General features: G+C 32.7%; 1 protein-coding gene across 2 annotated transcripts in view; it reads left to right on the top strand.

Moving 5' to 3' along the window:
• Positions 1-7,529, top strand: part of LOC114332627 (ATP-binding cassette sub-family C member 4-like) — a 298,183-nt gene extending 290,654 nt beyond the window's left edge. For both annotated transcript variants that reach the window (XM_050645698.1, XM_050645699.1), the window contains exons 17-19: positions 1,666-1,826; positions 7,095-7,367; positions 7,421-7,529. In XM_050645698.1, the coding sequence (XP_050501655.1) occupies positions 1,666-1,826; positions 7,095-7,367; positions 7,421-7,448 (462 nt within the window). In that variant the 3' untranslated portion in view covers positions 7,449-7,529. The remainder of the gene's footprint in view (positions 1-1,665; positions 1,827-7,094; positions 7,368-7,420) is intronic.
• Positions 7,530-18,063: the final 10,534 nt, after the last annotated feature.

Below are 18,063 nucleotides of genomic sequence, written 5' to 3'. Positions count from 1 at the left end.
TCGCAAGTGGATGATGTGGTTTGCCTTGAGAGAAAATTACTAGATACGGAATGTACTTAATGGCTATTGCCAAAAATAAAAAGATTGTCATTGGAAAAATTCTTTCATCTGTTGATGCATTTATCCAGCATTTAAAAAGGGTATATTTACAAACACAAATTTGGCTTTATAAAGAGGACAGTAACATGAACCCAACCGATTGAGGATGGGAATTACAAAATAATTTATTAATTCCAGTTAGAATGACTCAGCCACCTGGTCCTCCAAGCATTTTAAATTTAATATTCTGTAGTTGTAAGTCAGACTGCGGCAACTCATGCGGGTGCAGGAATAATAGGTTAGTTTGTAATTTAGCCTGCAAAAATTGTGTAGGCTCTGATTGCACAAATATTGCATTGGACTCGAGAGAGGAAGGCAATAATGAAGAGAAGATGATAATGATGAAGAAAATGAATTTTAAAGATAAATTACGATAAATTTTGTATAATGAACTTTTTTAACCATAAATATATTATAATAATAAAAATGTATGTTTATTAATAATAAAAATACTAGCTTTTTCGATCACTATAGTTACATTGAAGAAAATAGATTACTCCAAAAACCCCCGAGTAACGAGTTTAAACCAATTATATGATAAATTACCATAATACTCCAGAGCAAAACGTTTATTACACCCGCTGCAGGCACCAGGAACTTTTCACACTCTCGCCGACCTCATATTCATTTTCAGCGACCCCAAAAACCCCCCGAGTTACAAGTTTTGGCCAATTATTTAACGAATTACCATAATACGCCAGAGGAATACGTTTATTACACCCGCTGCAGGCACCAGGTAGTTTGCACACTCTCTGACCTCATATTCGTTTTCAGCGACCCCAAAATCCCCCGAGTAAGAAAATTGAGTCAATTTTTCCCACTATTTACCGAAATGCATTTTTGAAATGTATTTTTCTTATGCACAAATGCAATTGGAGATTTCTTATTCATTACATTAGTTCACAAAATTTCCTGACATTCTCACGAATCCAACGCACCAATCCGCTTTAAAATCCGTCTTACTGCAAAAAAACCACACTTCAATCCTTCAGTGCCTCGACTATTAACTTCAAATCTGGAACCTCACATCCAATGTCTATTCATGAAGGAAAAATTCCAATGAAATTTTGGTCCCTATACTCAGATAGTATTAAACTAATATAAAATGAAAATTAGAGACATCCTATACTTTAATTAGTTCAGAGAGGACCATAAAGGCTCTGACGTACATTTCACCCTCATTAGGGATCGCATGGGTTTATAATATGGTAACCTCTGAATGAAATGAAAAATAGTCGGTCTCCCAATATTTATTAAACCAAATAACTCGATATGGATGCTATAGCGGCATCTGCTTAAAACAGTTCGAGGTTTAATTTCCGTAGACAAAGATTTCGTAGGAATTTTGCATTGATGAATAGACAGGTAGTGAAGTGCAAATTTAAGACTTCCCCGTGTCTTCTTGCATTCACCGTTCGTTTGGTTTGCAAATAATAGAAACCATGAATACAGGCGTAACTAGAAACTGCTCCCAAGAGTAATTTGCTGCAGGCAGGTTTGTTGGTAATTTACAGGTAAAAATATAAATGTCGAAATGATTTTAATTAACCAATATTTTTTTTTCAGGTAGAGTTGAAACATTCGATTACTGACCTTGAAATGGAAATACGGGAGGGTGGTTCAAATTTCAGTACCGGTCAAAGGCAATTAATGTGTCTAGCTAGAGCGATTGTAAGAAACAACAAAATACTTGTTTTAGATGAAGCCACGGCCAATGTTGATCCCAGGTAATACATATTGTGTGTGAAAAGAAGGGGAACTGTTAAATATTTTGTGAAATGAACATCGGATCGAAAAACTGAAAAACACCTGTTTAAGATTTCTCAAAAATCTATCGAATGACACCAAACACGACCCCCTACTCCATCACCTGGCAGAGGGGTGAGGGGAGAAAATCTTAAATAAGAATCCCCATTGTTTATTACAAATTTGAATTTATTATGCAAAGAATTATCTCATATTCAATACATTTTTTTTGAATTCTTAATAGATGGCGATATAATCGGGTTATAAAAATTTACCCTTATAGCCCAGGAAAATTATTGTGACGGGTTGACGGATTCAGCTATTTTTTTATTTTCAGCTACTTTTCTCTGTTATTTACATTGTTGGGCAAAGGTTTACTCAAACTTCTTCTTTAAGCTTATACCGAGTGGAAGAAAAGACAGGCCAAAATCCCGACATGCAACAATCCTCGCATAAGCAAAAATCCCGACCATTACATTTTGAATATTTATTGTTTCCTTTTTAAATGCAATACCAAATCATATTATACAGTATTGAAATTGAAAAATTAATTACTTACTAATAAGTACGGGTATTAATTATTATGTATTTTAAAATAAAAAAATCAATAAACAATTCTAGCCTGATCAGGGAACGCAAAATTTTACGAAAACCTCCAAAAAAATAAAGGAAGGATGAAAATTTGGGAATAGGTAGTTGAAATTGTCTATTATTATATAAGAAAAAGTTTACAATTCTACATCCCCTCCATTTTACAAAAATTGGAAAATACTGGGTGAAAAATTTTTTCTCGGGGGTGAAAAAATATACGTTCAAAATAAGTACGGATTTGGATAAAATGACTAATTCTAAGTAACTTTTGTTCTATAGAGTTTTCTTACTAAGTCAATACTTTTCGAGTTATTTGCAAGTGAATGTGTTCATTTTTAACCAAAAAAAAAAATGTTTTTGGACAGTTTTTCGGAGATAACTCAAAAAGTAAGTATTTTAGCGAAAAAAATATTCTTAGTAAAAAATTGTAGCTTATAAAAAATTGAAAAAAATGGTTTATGCGCGTGGTCTGCAGACCCAGTAGAAACAGAGTTGCAGCTAATGAAATGTAGGTTCTTCTTCGTCAAATTCAAAATCGAATATTCCAATGTGAAATAAAAAAAACGGAGCACTTTTCGCGGCAAATTCATTAAAACTTTTTTAAAGTGTTTAAAAAAGGGTTTATTTTTGTTTTTAAAAAAACTTCAAATATTAAAAGTAAGTGAGTTACGCTCAAAATATTGTTGGTCCCTTTTATTTTTTGGTAAAAAAAAGACGAAAAGCGCCCCTTAATTAGCTTCTCAAATAAAATTAATCGTTACCGCTTTACAAGTTACTTTACTTAATGTATTGTTTTTATTATCTATAAATTTCATTGGAACATTGGAACATTTTTTTTTATTTTGAAAACAATCGTAATTGTTTATGGAATTAACTTAAAAACAATTAGGAATACCAAAAATCTCGAGGAGTAATAAAATGTACGTTTTGCTTTTCTGAATATTTTTGATTTCTTGTTTTCTTGTTAGACAAAAATTGGTTATGCTATCGCTGTTCAAAATTTGCCTAAACTCGTGATTAGTTACTCGTTGAAGCCATTTTAACTACAGCTTTTTCAAAACAAAGCACTTTGAACCGATGAAACTTACATATCATATAAATAATACATAGACAAAGTAACTTGTGAAGTGGTAATGCTAAAATGTGTATGTGATGCTAATTAGGGGGTAATTTTCGCGATTTTTTTACAAAAAAATAAAAGGGATCGACAATATTTTGAGCTTATTCACTTACTCTTAATATTATAAGTTTTTTTAAAAAACAAAAATAAACCTTTTTTAAACACTTTAAAAAAGTTAAAATGAATTTTCCCCTGAAAGTGCTCCGTTTTTGGGTTATTTCACATTGAAATATTCGATTTGGAACTTGACGAAGAAGAACCTACTTTTCATTAGCTACAACTCTGCTTCTACTGGGTCTACAGACCTCATGTATACACCGTTTTTTCCAATTTTTTATGGGCTATATTTTTGCTAAGAATATTTTTTTCGTTAAAATACTTACTTTTTGGGTTACCTCCGAAAAACCGTCCAAAAACATGTTTTATTTTGTTAAACATGAACATATTCACTCGCAAATAACTCGAAAAGTGTTGACCTGTGAAAAATCTCTATAGAAGAAAAGTTGATTACAATTAGTCATTTTATCCAATTCCGGTCTTATTTTGAATGTATTTTTTTCATCTTCGAGAGGGGGTTATTCCCCTCCATTTTTGCAAAATTGAGGGGATGTAGAATTGTAAAATTTTTCTTATATAATAATAGACAATTTCAACTACCTATTCCCAAATTTTCATCCTTCCTTTATTTTTTTTGGGGTCAGATTGTTCTTTGATCGGGCTATTCATTTTATAATATAAAAGCTACACTTACTGAAAAGGAAGGTTGTAAGTGACTTGATAATATCTATTATATGAAAGTAAACTTGAATTCAGGATTTGATTATACAGTGGAACCCCGATAAGTCGGCCTCCGATAACCCGGAACTCCGGCTAACCCGGACCGATTTTTATCAGACAAACATTTCAACAATAAAAATGTATTGCTGTTACAAAATCTCGTGAACCTAATTCATTCATTTGGTGACGTCAATATACGAACGAAACGATTGAATCCGACATTACTGAAAATATCAGGGTGCAGATGGGACCCTGTCGCGCAATTCGCAGCAAATAAAATAGTCGTATGTTTTTGGCTTCATTTTATTTCGGTTATACATACGCATTTTCAAGGTTCACGAGGTTTTGTGCCAACATGTAATATAATATTTGAGAGATAATGGGTATTTGTGTAATTTGAACTACATATACCATAGTAAAAATGACTCATGGCACACCACATTCATTGTCGTGTTATCGAAAACAACAGGCACCTATATTAGCCTTTATTTATTTGAAACTGTCTTAGCATTGTTTAGAAAAGACTATTAAAATTTTTTTTAACAATGGTCTTAGTCATCACTTTATTAAATAACCATAACATCAGAGACGGTATTGTGTGTAGTAAAGTCGTATTGTTCGCTTCCGTTCTGTAATCGTTCGTAAATCTATTCAGATTTTGTGTGCGTGTTTTTTGTCTATAAGGGCAACAAAACGTAAAAATGTTGTAGTGACAATGGAAAAGAAACTAGAAGCATTAAGTAGAATTGATAAAGATGAATCTTGCAGCATTATATGGTGTCGGTACATCTACAGTATCGGATTGGAAGAAAAATAGAACTAAAATCGAAGAATTTTTTTCAAAATGATAGCAAAAGACAGTTTGGACAATCGGTGCAAAGCTAATAAAGCTAAGAATGAGACTCTTGACGACGCTTTGTATGTGTGGTTTTGTGTGGAATGCGAACGTGGTTTACCAGTGTCTGTGTGACAATAATTATAACGGAGTTTATCTGTAAGCATACCATATTTTATTAATTTTTACCATTTTCTCCGGCTAACCCGGATTTTCGATAACCCGAATCGGCCGCGGTCCCCATTAATCCGAGTTAACGGGGTTCCACTGTACATATACAGTCGAACCCGCTTATTGGAATAGCCTTTGTGCAGGGCAAAAATATTCTTATAACCGGGATATTCTAATAACCGATCATTGGTGGCTAGTCGAAATAAGTGTTACCGAATATACGTAATAATATTATTTACATACTATGCCAATGTGTAGTTTTACGTACTATGCCAATATGTAGTTTTATTACATACTATGCCAATATGTATATCATATATGTACCTATATAATCAGCGTATGCAAATGGTTTTAGGTCTTTTTACGTCAATAATACAGTAGTGTAACTAGTACTTATCTATGTATGTGTTAAATACCAAATTACATTACATGTATGCGAATGAATACATTATATAATTAATATGAAATGTATGCAATATGTAGATATGTAAATATTTTCTTATTAAAATGCATATATAACAAAATTACTTTTTTTTCTTGAGAAATTATTGGTAATTATAGCTTTTTCGTTGTTAATCCGTGTGGTCATCCTTAATCCATTGGTTGAATAAAAGTTTTATTGGAGTCAAGAAATGGATTTTTACATTCTTGTTCTTTTCTCTTCTTTTCGAATTTAACAATGCCATAATTCCATCTTGCAAACAAGTAGGTACTCTCTGAGTGAATTCTAAATAAACTGCTTCTAACAATTTTATAACAGGCAACAGTGTCTTTGTGTAGACAAATAAAAATTATTTTATAACCCATGCATTTGTCGGCCATGCTAAAGATCGAATTGGTATTCGTAACAAAGTAATAAATATTTATTACCCTAATAATATCTAATCCAGCACTACAGGCCGTTGACGACAAACCATAATACCAAACATAATTTAAATTTTTAGTAAATTGTAAAAAAATATATTCTTTGACCTGCAAAATATGCTAATAAGCGGTATTATCTAGTTAGATCCTATTCCAATAAACAGATAAAATTATTAAGGAATAAATGGAAATGTTTCGGGAACTTGAATTTATATTCCATAAACCGGGATATTCCTATAACAGGGATTCTAATAAGCGGGTTCGACTGTATTATTGGACTATATATTGGCAAAAAAAAAATTTAATTCAGATACCCATGTTAGAAATTTTATTTAGAAAATTAGTTCATATTAAATGGTAAATACTTTTGTTTAGTAACAAAAAATAAAAAACAGATGGTCATAAACAAAAAACTAGAAATAAATGTAATTATTTGTTAAAAAGGAACTTATCAAACCGGTCGGGATTCTGGGGTGTCGGGATTTTGGCCTGTCGGGATTCTGGCGTGTCGGTATTTTGGCCGTCGGGATTTTGGCTGTCGGGATTTTGGCTGTCGGGATTTTGGCTGTCGGGATTTTGGCTGTCGGGATTTTGGCTGTCGGGATTTTGGGGTAGACCCCATTCGATTACATTAAATCAACTTTATTTTATGAATACTATTCAGAAAAATCATAGCACGTGATTTATATAGAAAAACAATCGTATGTATTGGTGACAGTAAAATTCTCCTTCCATAGTGAATCAAGAGGAAAAAACAGAACAACAAACTCATATCATGATACTATTCCGTTGTTTGTCCTGTTATTTTAAATCTATTTACATTATGGTAACAGAAATATGAAAATGATGTACTGTTTTATAATTTTTACTCATCTGACGTTTTTATTTTAGTACCGATGCCTTAATTCAGAAGACAATTCGAAAGAACTTTAAATATTGTACTGTGATAACCATAGCACATAGACTAAATACAATAATGGATTCCGATAAAGTTTTGGTAATGGACGCCGGTCAAGCTGTAGAATTCGAGCATCCGCACATACTGTTAAAAGATTATGAAGGATATTTCAGTAGAATGTTAAAAGAAACTGGGACAGCGACTGAGAAGGCGCTTAAAAAGATAGCGGAGGAACATTATAGACAGTTATTTCTGGATGAGCAAGAGTAATAGAAACATAAAAAGTTAATATATTGTTCATTTTTAAATTTATTTTTAGGTTAAAACTTTTAAGAAGTGAAAAATGAACAGATAGTTTTACAAACCAGAGGGCAGTTGACGAGAGAATTATTATATTTTCTTAAGAATAAATAATTTTATTATTTTGACTTATGATTTTTCTTCCGTTGCAGACAAATGTGTACCAGTTTCTATCAATTTAACACAACACATATCTGAAAAATATAAATTGAAATAAAGAACCAAGGAAAGAAAGAATATAAACCCCAGGACCTAAGTTGGGGTTAATGCGGAAAAGCAGCATGTGTGAAGTTGACATAATTGCTAAAAAAATTAACCAAAATTGCTAAAAAAAAAAAACGCTGGACGGAAGGGCCGCCCGAGAACTTTATCGTACCGATCTATTATCGTTATCGTACTAGATACTGGCATTCTATAAAAATAACAAAGTTACTCGTTATTTTGATATTTTAGAACCACCTTGTATACTTGAAAATATTTTATGGTTCGACGCATCATAAATTCCTGCATTTGAGAAAATGTTCAGGGACACCCTATAGATTATTGCATAAATCAATAGAATATTAGTCATACTTTAATTTCAAATTAGTTAATTTTTCTGAGAAATTAATAGTTTACAATATTTGCATTTTACTGCATGGATTTTAGTGAAATTTTGGGAGTAGCCCAAAGCCCAATCTCCTAATTCAAAGTCTATCCTATATACTATATACTATGGCGCTTTTATCATGGGGGCGGTTCCCACCACTTCTCGGGGATAGAACATTTTTATTTTCGAACTGCATGGAGCAAAAGGAAGAATTTTAAAAAAATTTAAAAATGCACTCTTTAATGTGATCCTTTTTTTTCACCCGTCCAACTTTTTGAAAGTAGAAATAACACTATATTAAGAGGTATTGCCATATAAAAGCGCCATATTATATAGGGTAGATTTTGCTTCTTGAGCTATTCCCTACTTACTGTGAAAATATCAAGTACATCGATGTAGTAGGATGGAAGTCGGAGCCAAATACCCTCATTGACTGCCCTATAATAATGCTCTGCTATGATCGCGTCAGAGGGGACATACACAAGATTCTAGCAAATTTTCTATTTTCTGTAACTTTTCGAGTTTTTGAGTTACAGCAACGAGTTTTATGTCATTGGAAAGGTAATTTTACATTCTTTCAAAATGTGTAAAAACATACAGGGCGTATCTAAGAAATTAAGATTTTTTTTTCATTTCCGGTTCAATCGGAAGCCATATTGTGGGTAAAATTTATTGTGCTAATAGATAATAAATACTCTATATGTCTGCCAAATTTCAAATTTTAGTTTCTATTACAGAGGAAGTTACGGGCACTCGAATATTTTTTTATAAAAAATTCATAACTCCCCTCCTATGAGGAGTTAAGAAATCTGACTAATGTTATTCAATTTACCGATAGGATATCAAAAAATAAACAAATTCCTTAGAGCCATTTTTGATAAAATCTAGTTCAAAGTTATGTCAAATTTTGACCCCTTAAATATAGGCAACCCATAACTTTTTCTGAAAAACGATAATATTCTTGTTATAGCCCCATCTTTAGGCTATATAAATGTTTTTTCAAATTAAATTTATCTTAAACAAGTTTTTAGATTGGTAGGGAAATGTATCGGGTGGGCGGTCGTCCATGCTGGCCGCCATTTTGGATTTGGAAATGTCAAATTCCGTATTTATATTCATCTATCGATAAGCTAACTTTAAGTTAAATTTCATTCATTTCGGTCAAAATTTGCAAAAATGGGCCCCAAATAACCCCCTATTTCGGCCCCCCTTTGAGAGGTTTTTTTCAGAAGCTTAGTTTTTCGACAAAATTCTCTTAAACTTACTCATACCGAATTTCATCGAAATCAGTCCAGTAGTTTTTGCTGGGCGGTGGCGACATACGTACGTACATACGTACGTACATATGTACGTACATACTTCCGACATGTTTTTTTATTTGCTTTTTAGACTCGGGGGACTCAAAACGTCGAAAAAAAGTGAAATCGGAAATTTTTTTTTTTGCACGATCCTATAACTTTATCTATTATACTCATACTACGTATGTAGTAGATAAAGTAACACAGCGTAGTAAAGTTGTAAAAACGAGTGATATTTTGTAGAAAATAGGCACACATTTAATTTTAGTGCAATTAGTCCTTAATGTATTGTTACCCAGCTTTAAAACCAATTTATTCAACTCTAACAATATTATAATAACTTTTACAACTTTAACACAATTACAAGTATTGACTTTAAAACTTTAAATACAACTGTTCTATAAAATGTCAAATTCTTATATTTATGTATATACATTTTAACTTTAATGGAACTCCATGTCTGTCTTAATACAACGTGTGTTATGAATGCTCTGCCACTGTAGTCGCTTCTTGATTAGGAAGGGATTCAATTATAGGCCATTTTTAAAAATACTTCATTGCGAACATTAGGTACTTGTTTCCTCTCTATGTCATCAGAAATTGACCGAGTATATGCACCGCAAGTCATTTAAAAGGCTGTTCAGAAAGATATTGTGGTATTTTAGCACGACTTCTTGTGCTAGGATCTTTTCTACTTATACACAAATCGCATTTTTTACACCAATTTCTTACATCTCGGCGACAATTCATCCAATAAAAGCTGTCTCGAACTCTTGTTCATTTCACTCGAATTTTTTTGTTTTCTACAAAATGTCCTCCAGACTCCAGACAGGCTGCTATGAAGTTTTTGCAACACACTTTTAATGTGTAATTTTGGCAGTTCCAATTGTTAAACTCAACGTACTCCTTCACGACTTTCCCACATATATATGGACCATTCGATAGATATCCCATCGAGATAGATCCCATCGAGCCCAATACGCCTTTATAAATAATTACACTGTATTTGGATATTTCCTGCAAAGTAGGTCTTTTTAACCCATTCTCGTATGACTTTTAAGTCATTATCTTGTTTTTTACTTTTCTTACTGTTTGCCAAGTAAGTCTGGGCCTGGATTCCGTGCACTGTAGATATCTTCATGTCGCTTTCTATCGGTGTCAATTTTCGTAAAAATAGGGTAAAAGCACCAGTTATTGGCCTCTTAAGGAGAGCACGTCAATATATCTATGAGATGTTTTGTCACTGTGGCCTATTATAACTATTTTTAAAATTATGGAGTTTTATTATTATTTCTACATATTGCAAAATTTTATTATGTTAATCTTTTATGTCTGAAAATATTTTATATGTGTTCTTTTGTAAATGTGCAAATGAACCAGTTATTGGCTACCCTGTTCCAGTTATTGACACCATATGTGTTAGTGATTGGCCATCATTTTTTAAAGTGATATTCTACCAAATAATTCGTAAGTTAAAATTGGTAGATAGGTAGGCGTTTGGGTAAGCAAGGATTTTGTGTTGAGTGTGGACACAAAAAAGATAATTCAAAGTAAACTTTTATTTTTTATTCTGACAAGATTCGCAAACATATACTTGATCTGTGTCGCCATAGAATCTTGTTATGCAAGTTACATGATATTACGTTCTAAGACACATTTGGCATCTAATGCCTTCCTTACACTCTGTAACATAGTACACATATAAATAACACACACCTTTAGAAACTTTTTACGTTTTAAAATGTGATCGAATGTTTGATACCAAGTTTGTATGTATTTTTAAAACGCGGAAAAACATTTGATACCAAGTTTCGATTTTCGAAGTGTAAGGAATATTTGATAATAAATTATTAGAAAAAATTGTAATTTTTGTTGAGGACTGATTTGTATTATCATCAAATAATTTCCGTTTGGGTACAATTTTTTTTTCAGGGCTTGGAGATTTAGTGTGAGCGAGAAATATTTTCGGACATAATCTCAAATCCGCTTCTGGTGTAGGTTAATGCTTAAAAATGTCAATATTATCTTAATTACTTACAGAGCTTGATGATTTTGTGTGAGAATGAAATTCTGGTGTAGGAACTTTGACAAATTCAGTTAGTGGTGGCTCAAAAACCTCAGTATTGTTACTTCTACTTTCCTGGTTTAGAGGAGAACACATTTTCAATGCTTTTTTTTTGTCTTTTCTTGATATTTTTCAATAGGAAAGTAAACTTTGAAACCTTTTTTTATTTTTGCCAACTATTTCACAACATTGTTTATAAGAAATTATTGTATTTGGATCAATAAGTGTTGGTAAATCAATGGGCTCATCCAGATTATCCTCAGTTTCAAATTCTTTCCCAAGACATTTTGAATAGTCAAGAGCAGAAGAATTCCAAGGAAATATACCGCATGCCCTAAACCCACTTCTCATAACATCTGGATTTAACTTATCTATAGCAGATTTTAAAAGAGGGGCAAGCTGTACTTTCGTTAACACTTTTTGGGGTCTGTCTCTCCTAAACTGAAGCACAGATTTGTTCCAAAATGTTTTTAGAGGCTTAAATGCAGTCACATCCGCTGGTGTCATTAATCTCGTGGCATTAGGATATAAAGCCACCTACTAAAATAATTTTCAAATCTGTGCAAAGGTGACTTGTACAGTTAAATGGGTTTTATGCCCATCAACAAAAAGTATCACCAGACGTGTAATATTATTATTTCGATCTAAATAAGGGTTAAATATATTTCCAATATATTCATAGAAGTTTTTGTTGTCCATCCATCCATTTTCTGTTAAACCAATACCCCACGAATTCGGCACAGCACTTAATATATCATTTGGCAATCTTTTATGGGGATAAATTATCATAGGAGGTAAAATATTGCCTATTGCAGAAAATGTGAACATAACTGTTAAATTAACCTTTGGGTTATATTCAATTTCATAGACGTTTCTGGAACACTTCATAGCCAAAACCTTTTTATTTTTGGGACATAAATAAAAACATGTCTTGTCACCATTGAAGGTTCTTGTTGGGTCTTGAAGAACGTCTGAAATTCTTTTTTTATCTAGTTAAGATTTTATGTCGTCAAACCGTTTGGTAATATCTATTTGATTAATGTTTGAACTTGCTAAAGTCACTTCCTCTGAAGTCCTTAGCGAAATATTGGGATTGCGCTTTAGAAATGCTGATAGCCATGTTCTAGCTGGTCTATTTTCAACAGATGGATTACCTCTAGGGTTACTCTCTAAAAATGATTTAACGGAGTCCTTAATGTCGTCAACACGAACAGGAAATCCTCTATTTTGACAATGAAAAATCCAGCGTTTCAGTTGTTCCTCTTCATCCTTCGAAAGAAATGGATCTGGTCCATGCGTTATCTTGTTATGAAATTTTTCACTTTTCCGGTAACCTATGGTGTCTGGGAATATTAAAAATTCTTAAGGCTTCTCGCTCACTCATACCATTTTTAATTAACTTTAACGCTTTTTTAACATAGTCTTCGGAACACTTTTTTTATAATTGTTTTCAGTTTTAGATCGTTTTCGCATATTTTCTAAAACGATTTATAATAATTAGTTATTGGCCACACATAAAACACTAGTTATTAACATATGTCAATCACTAGATTTTTACAAAATCTAATGTTTCAGTTATTGGCCATCGAGGCCAATAACTGATACATTGATAATTTCATGCATTAGTAGTTGGCCACCTTAAAACTTACGTTATTTGAATAAATAACGTTATATTCGTTATGCAGTTTGGAGCAGGACATACACTATATGCTCACAAAAACAAAATATAAAGTAGAAAGTGAATTGCAGTATATAGTACTTACCGACCAATGCAGGTTTTTCTAGGTAAATAACAAAATTTCGGTTGCACACTAGCGGCACAGAACAGGGCCCAGAGCACGCCAAATAGAATTCTATTTTGCTGACGTCACAAAATAGAATTTCATAATGGGAGAATCGACGGTTGCTAGGCACCGTGACGTCACTAAAATAGAATTCTATTTGGCGTGCTCCCGCACCAGTGTCTCGTTCAACATAGAATACTGACCAAAATGTAATGGTTACCTTGAAACTAGATGTGTCATACTCTAGGAGACAAGTTTCCAAACTTAAAAAGAGTAGTTAGAATTAACAAAATACCAACATTTTCCAAATTCTAATCAAAACATATTAGTAGGCCAATAACTAGCACATGGCTAACAACTGGTGCATTTACCCTATTTGAATTTTTAGCTTTAATTGAATTATTTTCTAGTTTTGCTAGGTTATACTCTAATTGATGCTGAAGTGACACTTAGTAAAACAAGAAAATATTTGAATTAAAACTAAAAATTAAAATATATTGACATCGCGCCGATCGCTTTCTATCAATGTCAATATATTTGAATTTTTAGTTTTAATTCAAATATTTTCTTGTTTTACTAAGTGTCACTTCAGCATCAATTAGAATATAACCTAGCAAAAATAGAAAATAATTCAATTAAAGCTAAAAATTCAAATATATTTACAAAAATTGACATCTATAGAAAGCGACGTGTAGATATCTACAGTGCACGGAATCCAGGCCCTGATCATTATCTTCTTCCTATTCAACTGTGGTCATCCGGAGATTTACTTCTTCTTTTTTGTCACTGGACTGTTTCTATCAATCTTACGGAACTGTCAAAGAAAAGGAGAAGCGTTGGCAAGAGGAGAAAAACCTTAGACAAGATGAGGAAGAGCTGAAAGAGAAGCGTAGGCAAGAGGAGAAAAAACTTAGAGAAGATGAGGAAGAGCTGAAAGAGAAGCGTAGGCAAGAACAGAAAACGCTTAGACAAGAAGAGAAGGAGAAGCGTAGGCACCAAGAAGAGGAGAAGGAGAGGCGTAGACAACTAGAGGTAGGAATCATAAATAGTTTATTCTACCGCTATGACCAATGTTACGCAGCTTTAAAATCAGATTATTTATTCTTATTTAACTCCAAAAATATTACAATAACTTTTACAACTTTAACACAATGACAACTATTAAACTCTGAAATTTAAATTGTCCTATAAAATGTTAAATTCCTTTGTTTATATATTATATGTTACCGGCAAAACCCGATTTCAAGACAAACTAGTTTGGCCTAGGCCAAACTAGTTTGTCCTAAGCGCGTTAGGATAAACTAATATGGCCTAGGCCAAACTAGTTTGTCCTATCGCACGTAGGCCAAACTATTTTGTCCTAGGCCAGACTAGTTTATCCTGATATAAAGACGCACACTTCAGGCCAAACTAGTTTATCCTGAAGTGTATGTTTTTATATCAGGATAAACTAATTTAGCCTAGTCGAAAGTAATTGATTACAGATTGGTTGCTGATTTAAACGTAAGTTTAGAAGACACTATTAAGAGTTGTAAGACTTTTAAGTATTTAGGGTAAATGATAAACCGAGATGGGACTAAAGAGCGGAAGAATGGCCAGTGACAACAATAATACGAAATAAAATACGAACAGTTGAATTGGAGTTTATGAGAAGGTGTCTACAAATCACCAGATAGGATAAAATATGAACAGAGGAAATATGAAACAGAATAGAAGTAGAAGGCTCAATTACAAAAAAGTTGTGGTAGTAAAAGTAGAGCCCTAAAATGGTATGGGAATGTAAAAAGAATGCCGGCGCACAGGTGGCCGAAAAGATTACTTGACTGGGACCCGCGGGAAGGAAGACGGAGAGGAAGACCTGCTGTGAGATGGAAAACTCACATAAGAAATGCTATGATAGATAGAGACCTCAGAGATGGTGACTGGGAGAATAGAGTGCTATGGAAGACGAAAACGGCAAACTCATAATGGGAGAAAGCAAAGAAGAAGAAAGTAATTCAGCGAACTAGTGCGGCTTAATATAAATAATAAATTGAATAAAATACTTTGTTCTTGGAAAAATAATCATTTTTATTAAAATTATAATTATTGGTAACAAACAAACAATAATATTAGTTATATTCGCGGTCATATCCCAGATAGCAATATAAACTTGTTTCAAACTTGCAACAAGTTTGATCCATCAAACATGAAAGCTTGCTGCAGGTTTGCCATGGCAACTTTGCAAACTTGCAGCAAGTTTAAATCAAACTTGCTAGTTACAATGTGACAAACTTGTATGAAGTTTGTTTTTTCAAACTTGATACAAACTTGATATAACAAACTTGCTGAAGGTTTGTTTTTGTTTTGTTGCATGAAGTTTGTTTTTTCAAACTTGATACAAACTTGTTTACGGTTTGTTTTGATATACTAGCCACAATTTGAATAAAACAAGGTGAATAAAAAATACAATATCATTTTATATAACTATTTATTAATCACTCAACTAAAATACAATCTATTGTCTAAAATTATTTATTGGAACTTACATTAAACCCGCTAGCTTCAGATTCCGATGCTCAGTTTTGTCTATTAGCTCTGAAACAAATAAAAGAAATTGTTATAAGCTCTTGCTGTGTGAACAGAATTAATATTTACTATTAAAAGAGATAAAAAGATGTTAAAGTAACCAATTTTACAATAAAACCTTAAACGTATTTATACATAATATATTATAAATATAATTTATTGTAGATAGTATGTAAATACAGCTATTTAGAAGCTACCAAAAAACATAAAAAATCTTACCTCAATTTCACCAAAGCAAAAAGAATACCAATCTGTATCTAATCACCACAATCAGGTGGGTCTATGAAAAACTGAAGAAAAGAAGCTTCAGCTTAGTAATAATAATTAAAGTAATGGTCTCGGAGAATTGTATGGTAAATGTTGTAAAAAACTCAAAGAAAAATATCAGCATAGGATAGGACATAATCACAAATTATCACCGCTTGGCCTTGGCAGGGCAGGTTACTTTTCTCGTATTGCCAGCTGTCGAGTAAGCTTTTTTCCTCAACGTACCTTAAAAATTGCCACTTTTATGATCAAATTCCCTCCTATGCTCCTATTTAAAAAATCTGTGAAAATATATTGAATTATTTTCAAATATTTCTACAATTTGGACTAGAGCAAAGATTCCTTTAAAGTTAACTTTTTCCTTTTATGTTGAAAATTCTCGCAAAAAGGGACATTTCACTCCAGTGGCAACACTTTCGTTTTCGTGGGCGTGACATCAGTCAGGGTAACGAACGAAACCGAACCGAACCGACCGTAACGTGTAAGTCAACCAAATAGATGGCACGAGTGACGTGGCTTTGCAACTGTAAGCTTGCAGCAAAGTTGCTACAAACTTGAATCATCATCTTTGTCTTAACAATATTTCAGCAAACTTGACACAAACTTGCCTCGTCATATTTGACGCAGCAATTTAAAATCAAAGAAGAATCAAACTTGCCACAAGTTTACATGCTATCTGGGATGGTCCAAGAGCTGTGAGACATTTTTGAGTAGGTATTTTAGGCAACCTGAAAATTTTTCAGGTGACTCTTCCATGATAGTCTAATACAAAAATTCCGGTCTGGCTGGAGGGTAGCGGTTATTTTCCCCAAAAATCCCCCCCAAAATTAAACAAAAGGTAAAAATTGTTATTACAAAAAATATCATTGACGTGACTTTAAAGTAAATTTAAATATAAAGAAAATAAACAGGCCAGGCGATTTGAGGGCGATTTTAACTCTGCAAGATACTTGCATGGGCGCCCTAGGATTATTTTTAGGGGATGCATCTGAACTTCAGAAGATTTCATCTGAATCTGTACATACTATTAACGAGTATAAAATATACCACTATACATGCGTAGATATGTACATTCCTTCCGGACAGGGAAGTGCAATTGTTATTTTGACAGGGTATTTTTTAATTTTAAAAATAAATATTCTAAAAGACATGTTTTTTTTGGTGAAATTTTTCAATTGCCATTTGATCAAACAAATTACGCGTGCATATAAATGAAAACCGATATAGGTAAGCAGCAGTGTGAGAAAGAGCGTATACCGATAGCTGTTTGCGTCCTCTGCTGTAGCTGAGCGGGTCCGTTCGCTCGGGAAAATCACCTGACCTGACGATATCCATGTTGTTGTGCCTCGAAACGTTAGAGTAATTATTATATATATCATAGTTTTATAAGTAACTTTTTCTTAATTAAAGAAAAATAATACATACTTTACAATAGATTTTGCAAATAAGATTTTTGAAAAAAAAAAACAAATTTATTATTATAAATATATAGGTAGAAAAGTATAAAACTATAAACTAAATTAATTCTGTGTCCTAATCTTGTACTTCTTCTTCAAACTTCTCATCTGAGCTTAAATATTCATTCTCTTCTTCTTCGTCAGACTCCACTCAAGACTCAGATTCCTCTTGTACATCATCTGTAAATAGTTGTAATATGTATAAAAATTAATTGGTGATTAATTAGTTGAGTTGCTACGTATTCTCCCTTCTTTTATACGGACTTGAAGCCTGGATAATCACGGGCGCATCTGAGGAAAGACTTTGTTTGCCGTTGTTGAGATGTGGAGTTATCGAATAATGTTAAATATATCATGGACACACGTAACAAACACGGAAGCATTAAGAAAGATGGAAAAGGCAAAAGAAATACTCAACACTATGAAGGAAAGAAACATGAGCTACTTTGGTCATATACTAAGAAGTAAAAAACGTGATGTGCTTGGTTATATAAGGAAAAGTATTAAGCATTGGTTATATAAGTAAGAATACGTAGCAACTCAATCAATTAATCACTAATTAATTTTTCATTAATTCTAAATACATATTACAACTATTTACAGATCAGTTAGAAGAATCTGAGTCTCGAGGGAA

The sequence above is a fragment of the Diabrotica virgifera genome, chromosome 3, assembly GCF_917563875.1.
Source record: "Diabrotica virgifera virgifera chromosome 3, PGI_DIABVI_V3a".
In the NCBI taxonomy this organism is placed as follows: domain Eukaryota; kingdom Metazoa; phylum Arthropoda; class Insecta; order Coleoptera; family Chrysomelidae; genus Diabrotica; species Diabrotica virgifera.
The sequence above is the reverse complement of the archived record's forward strand: the minus strand, read 5'-3'. Positions and strand labels throughout refer to the sequence as shown.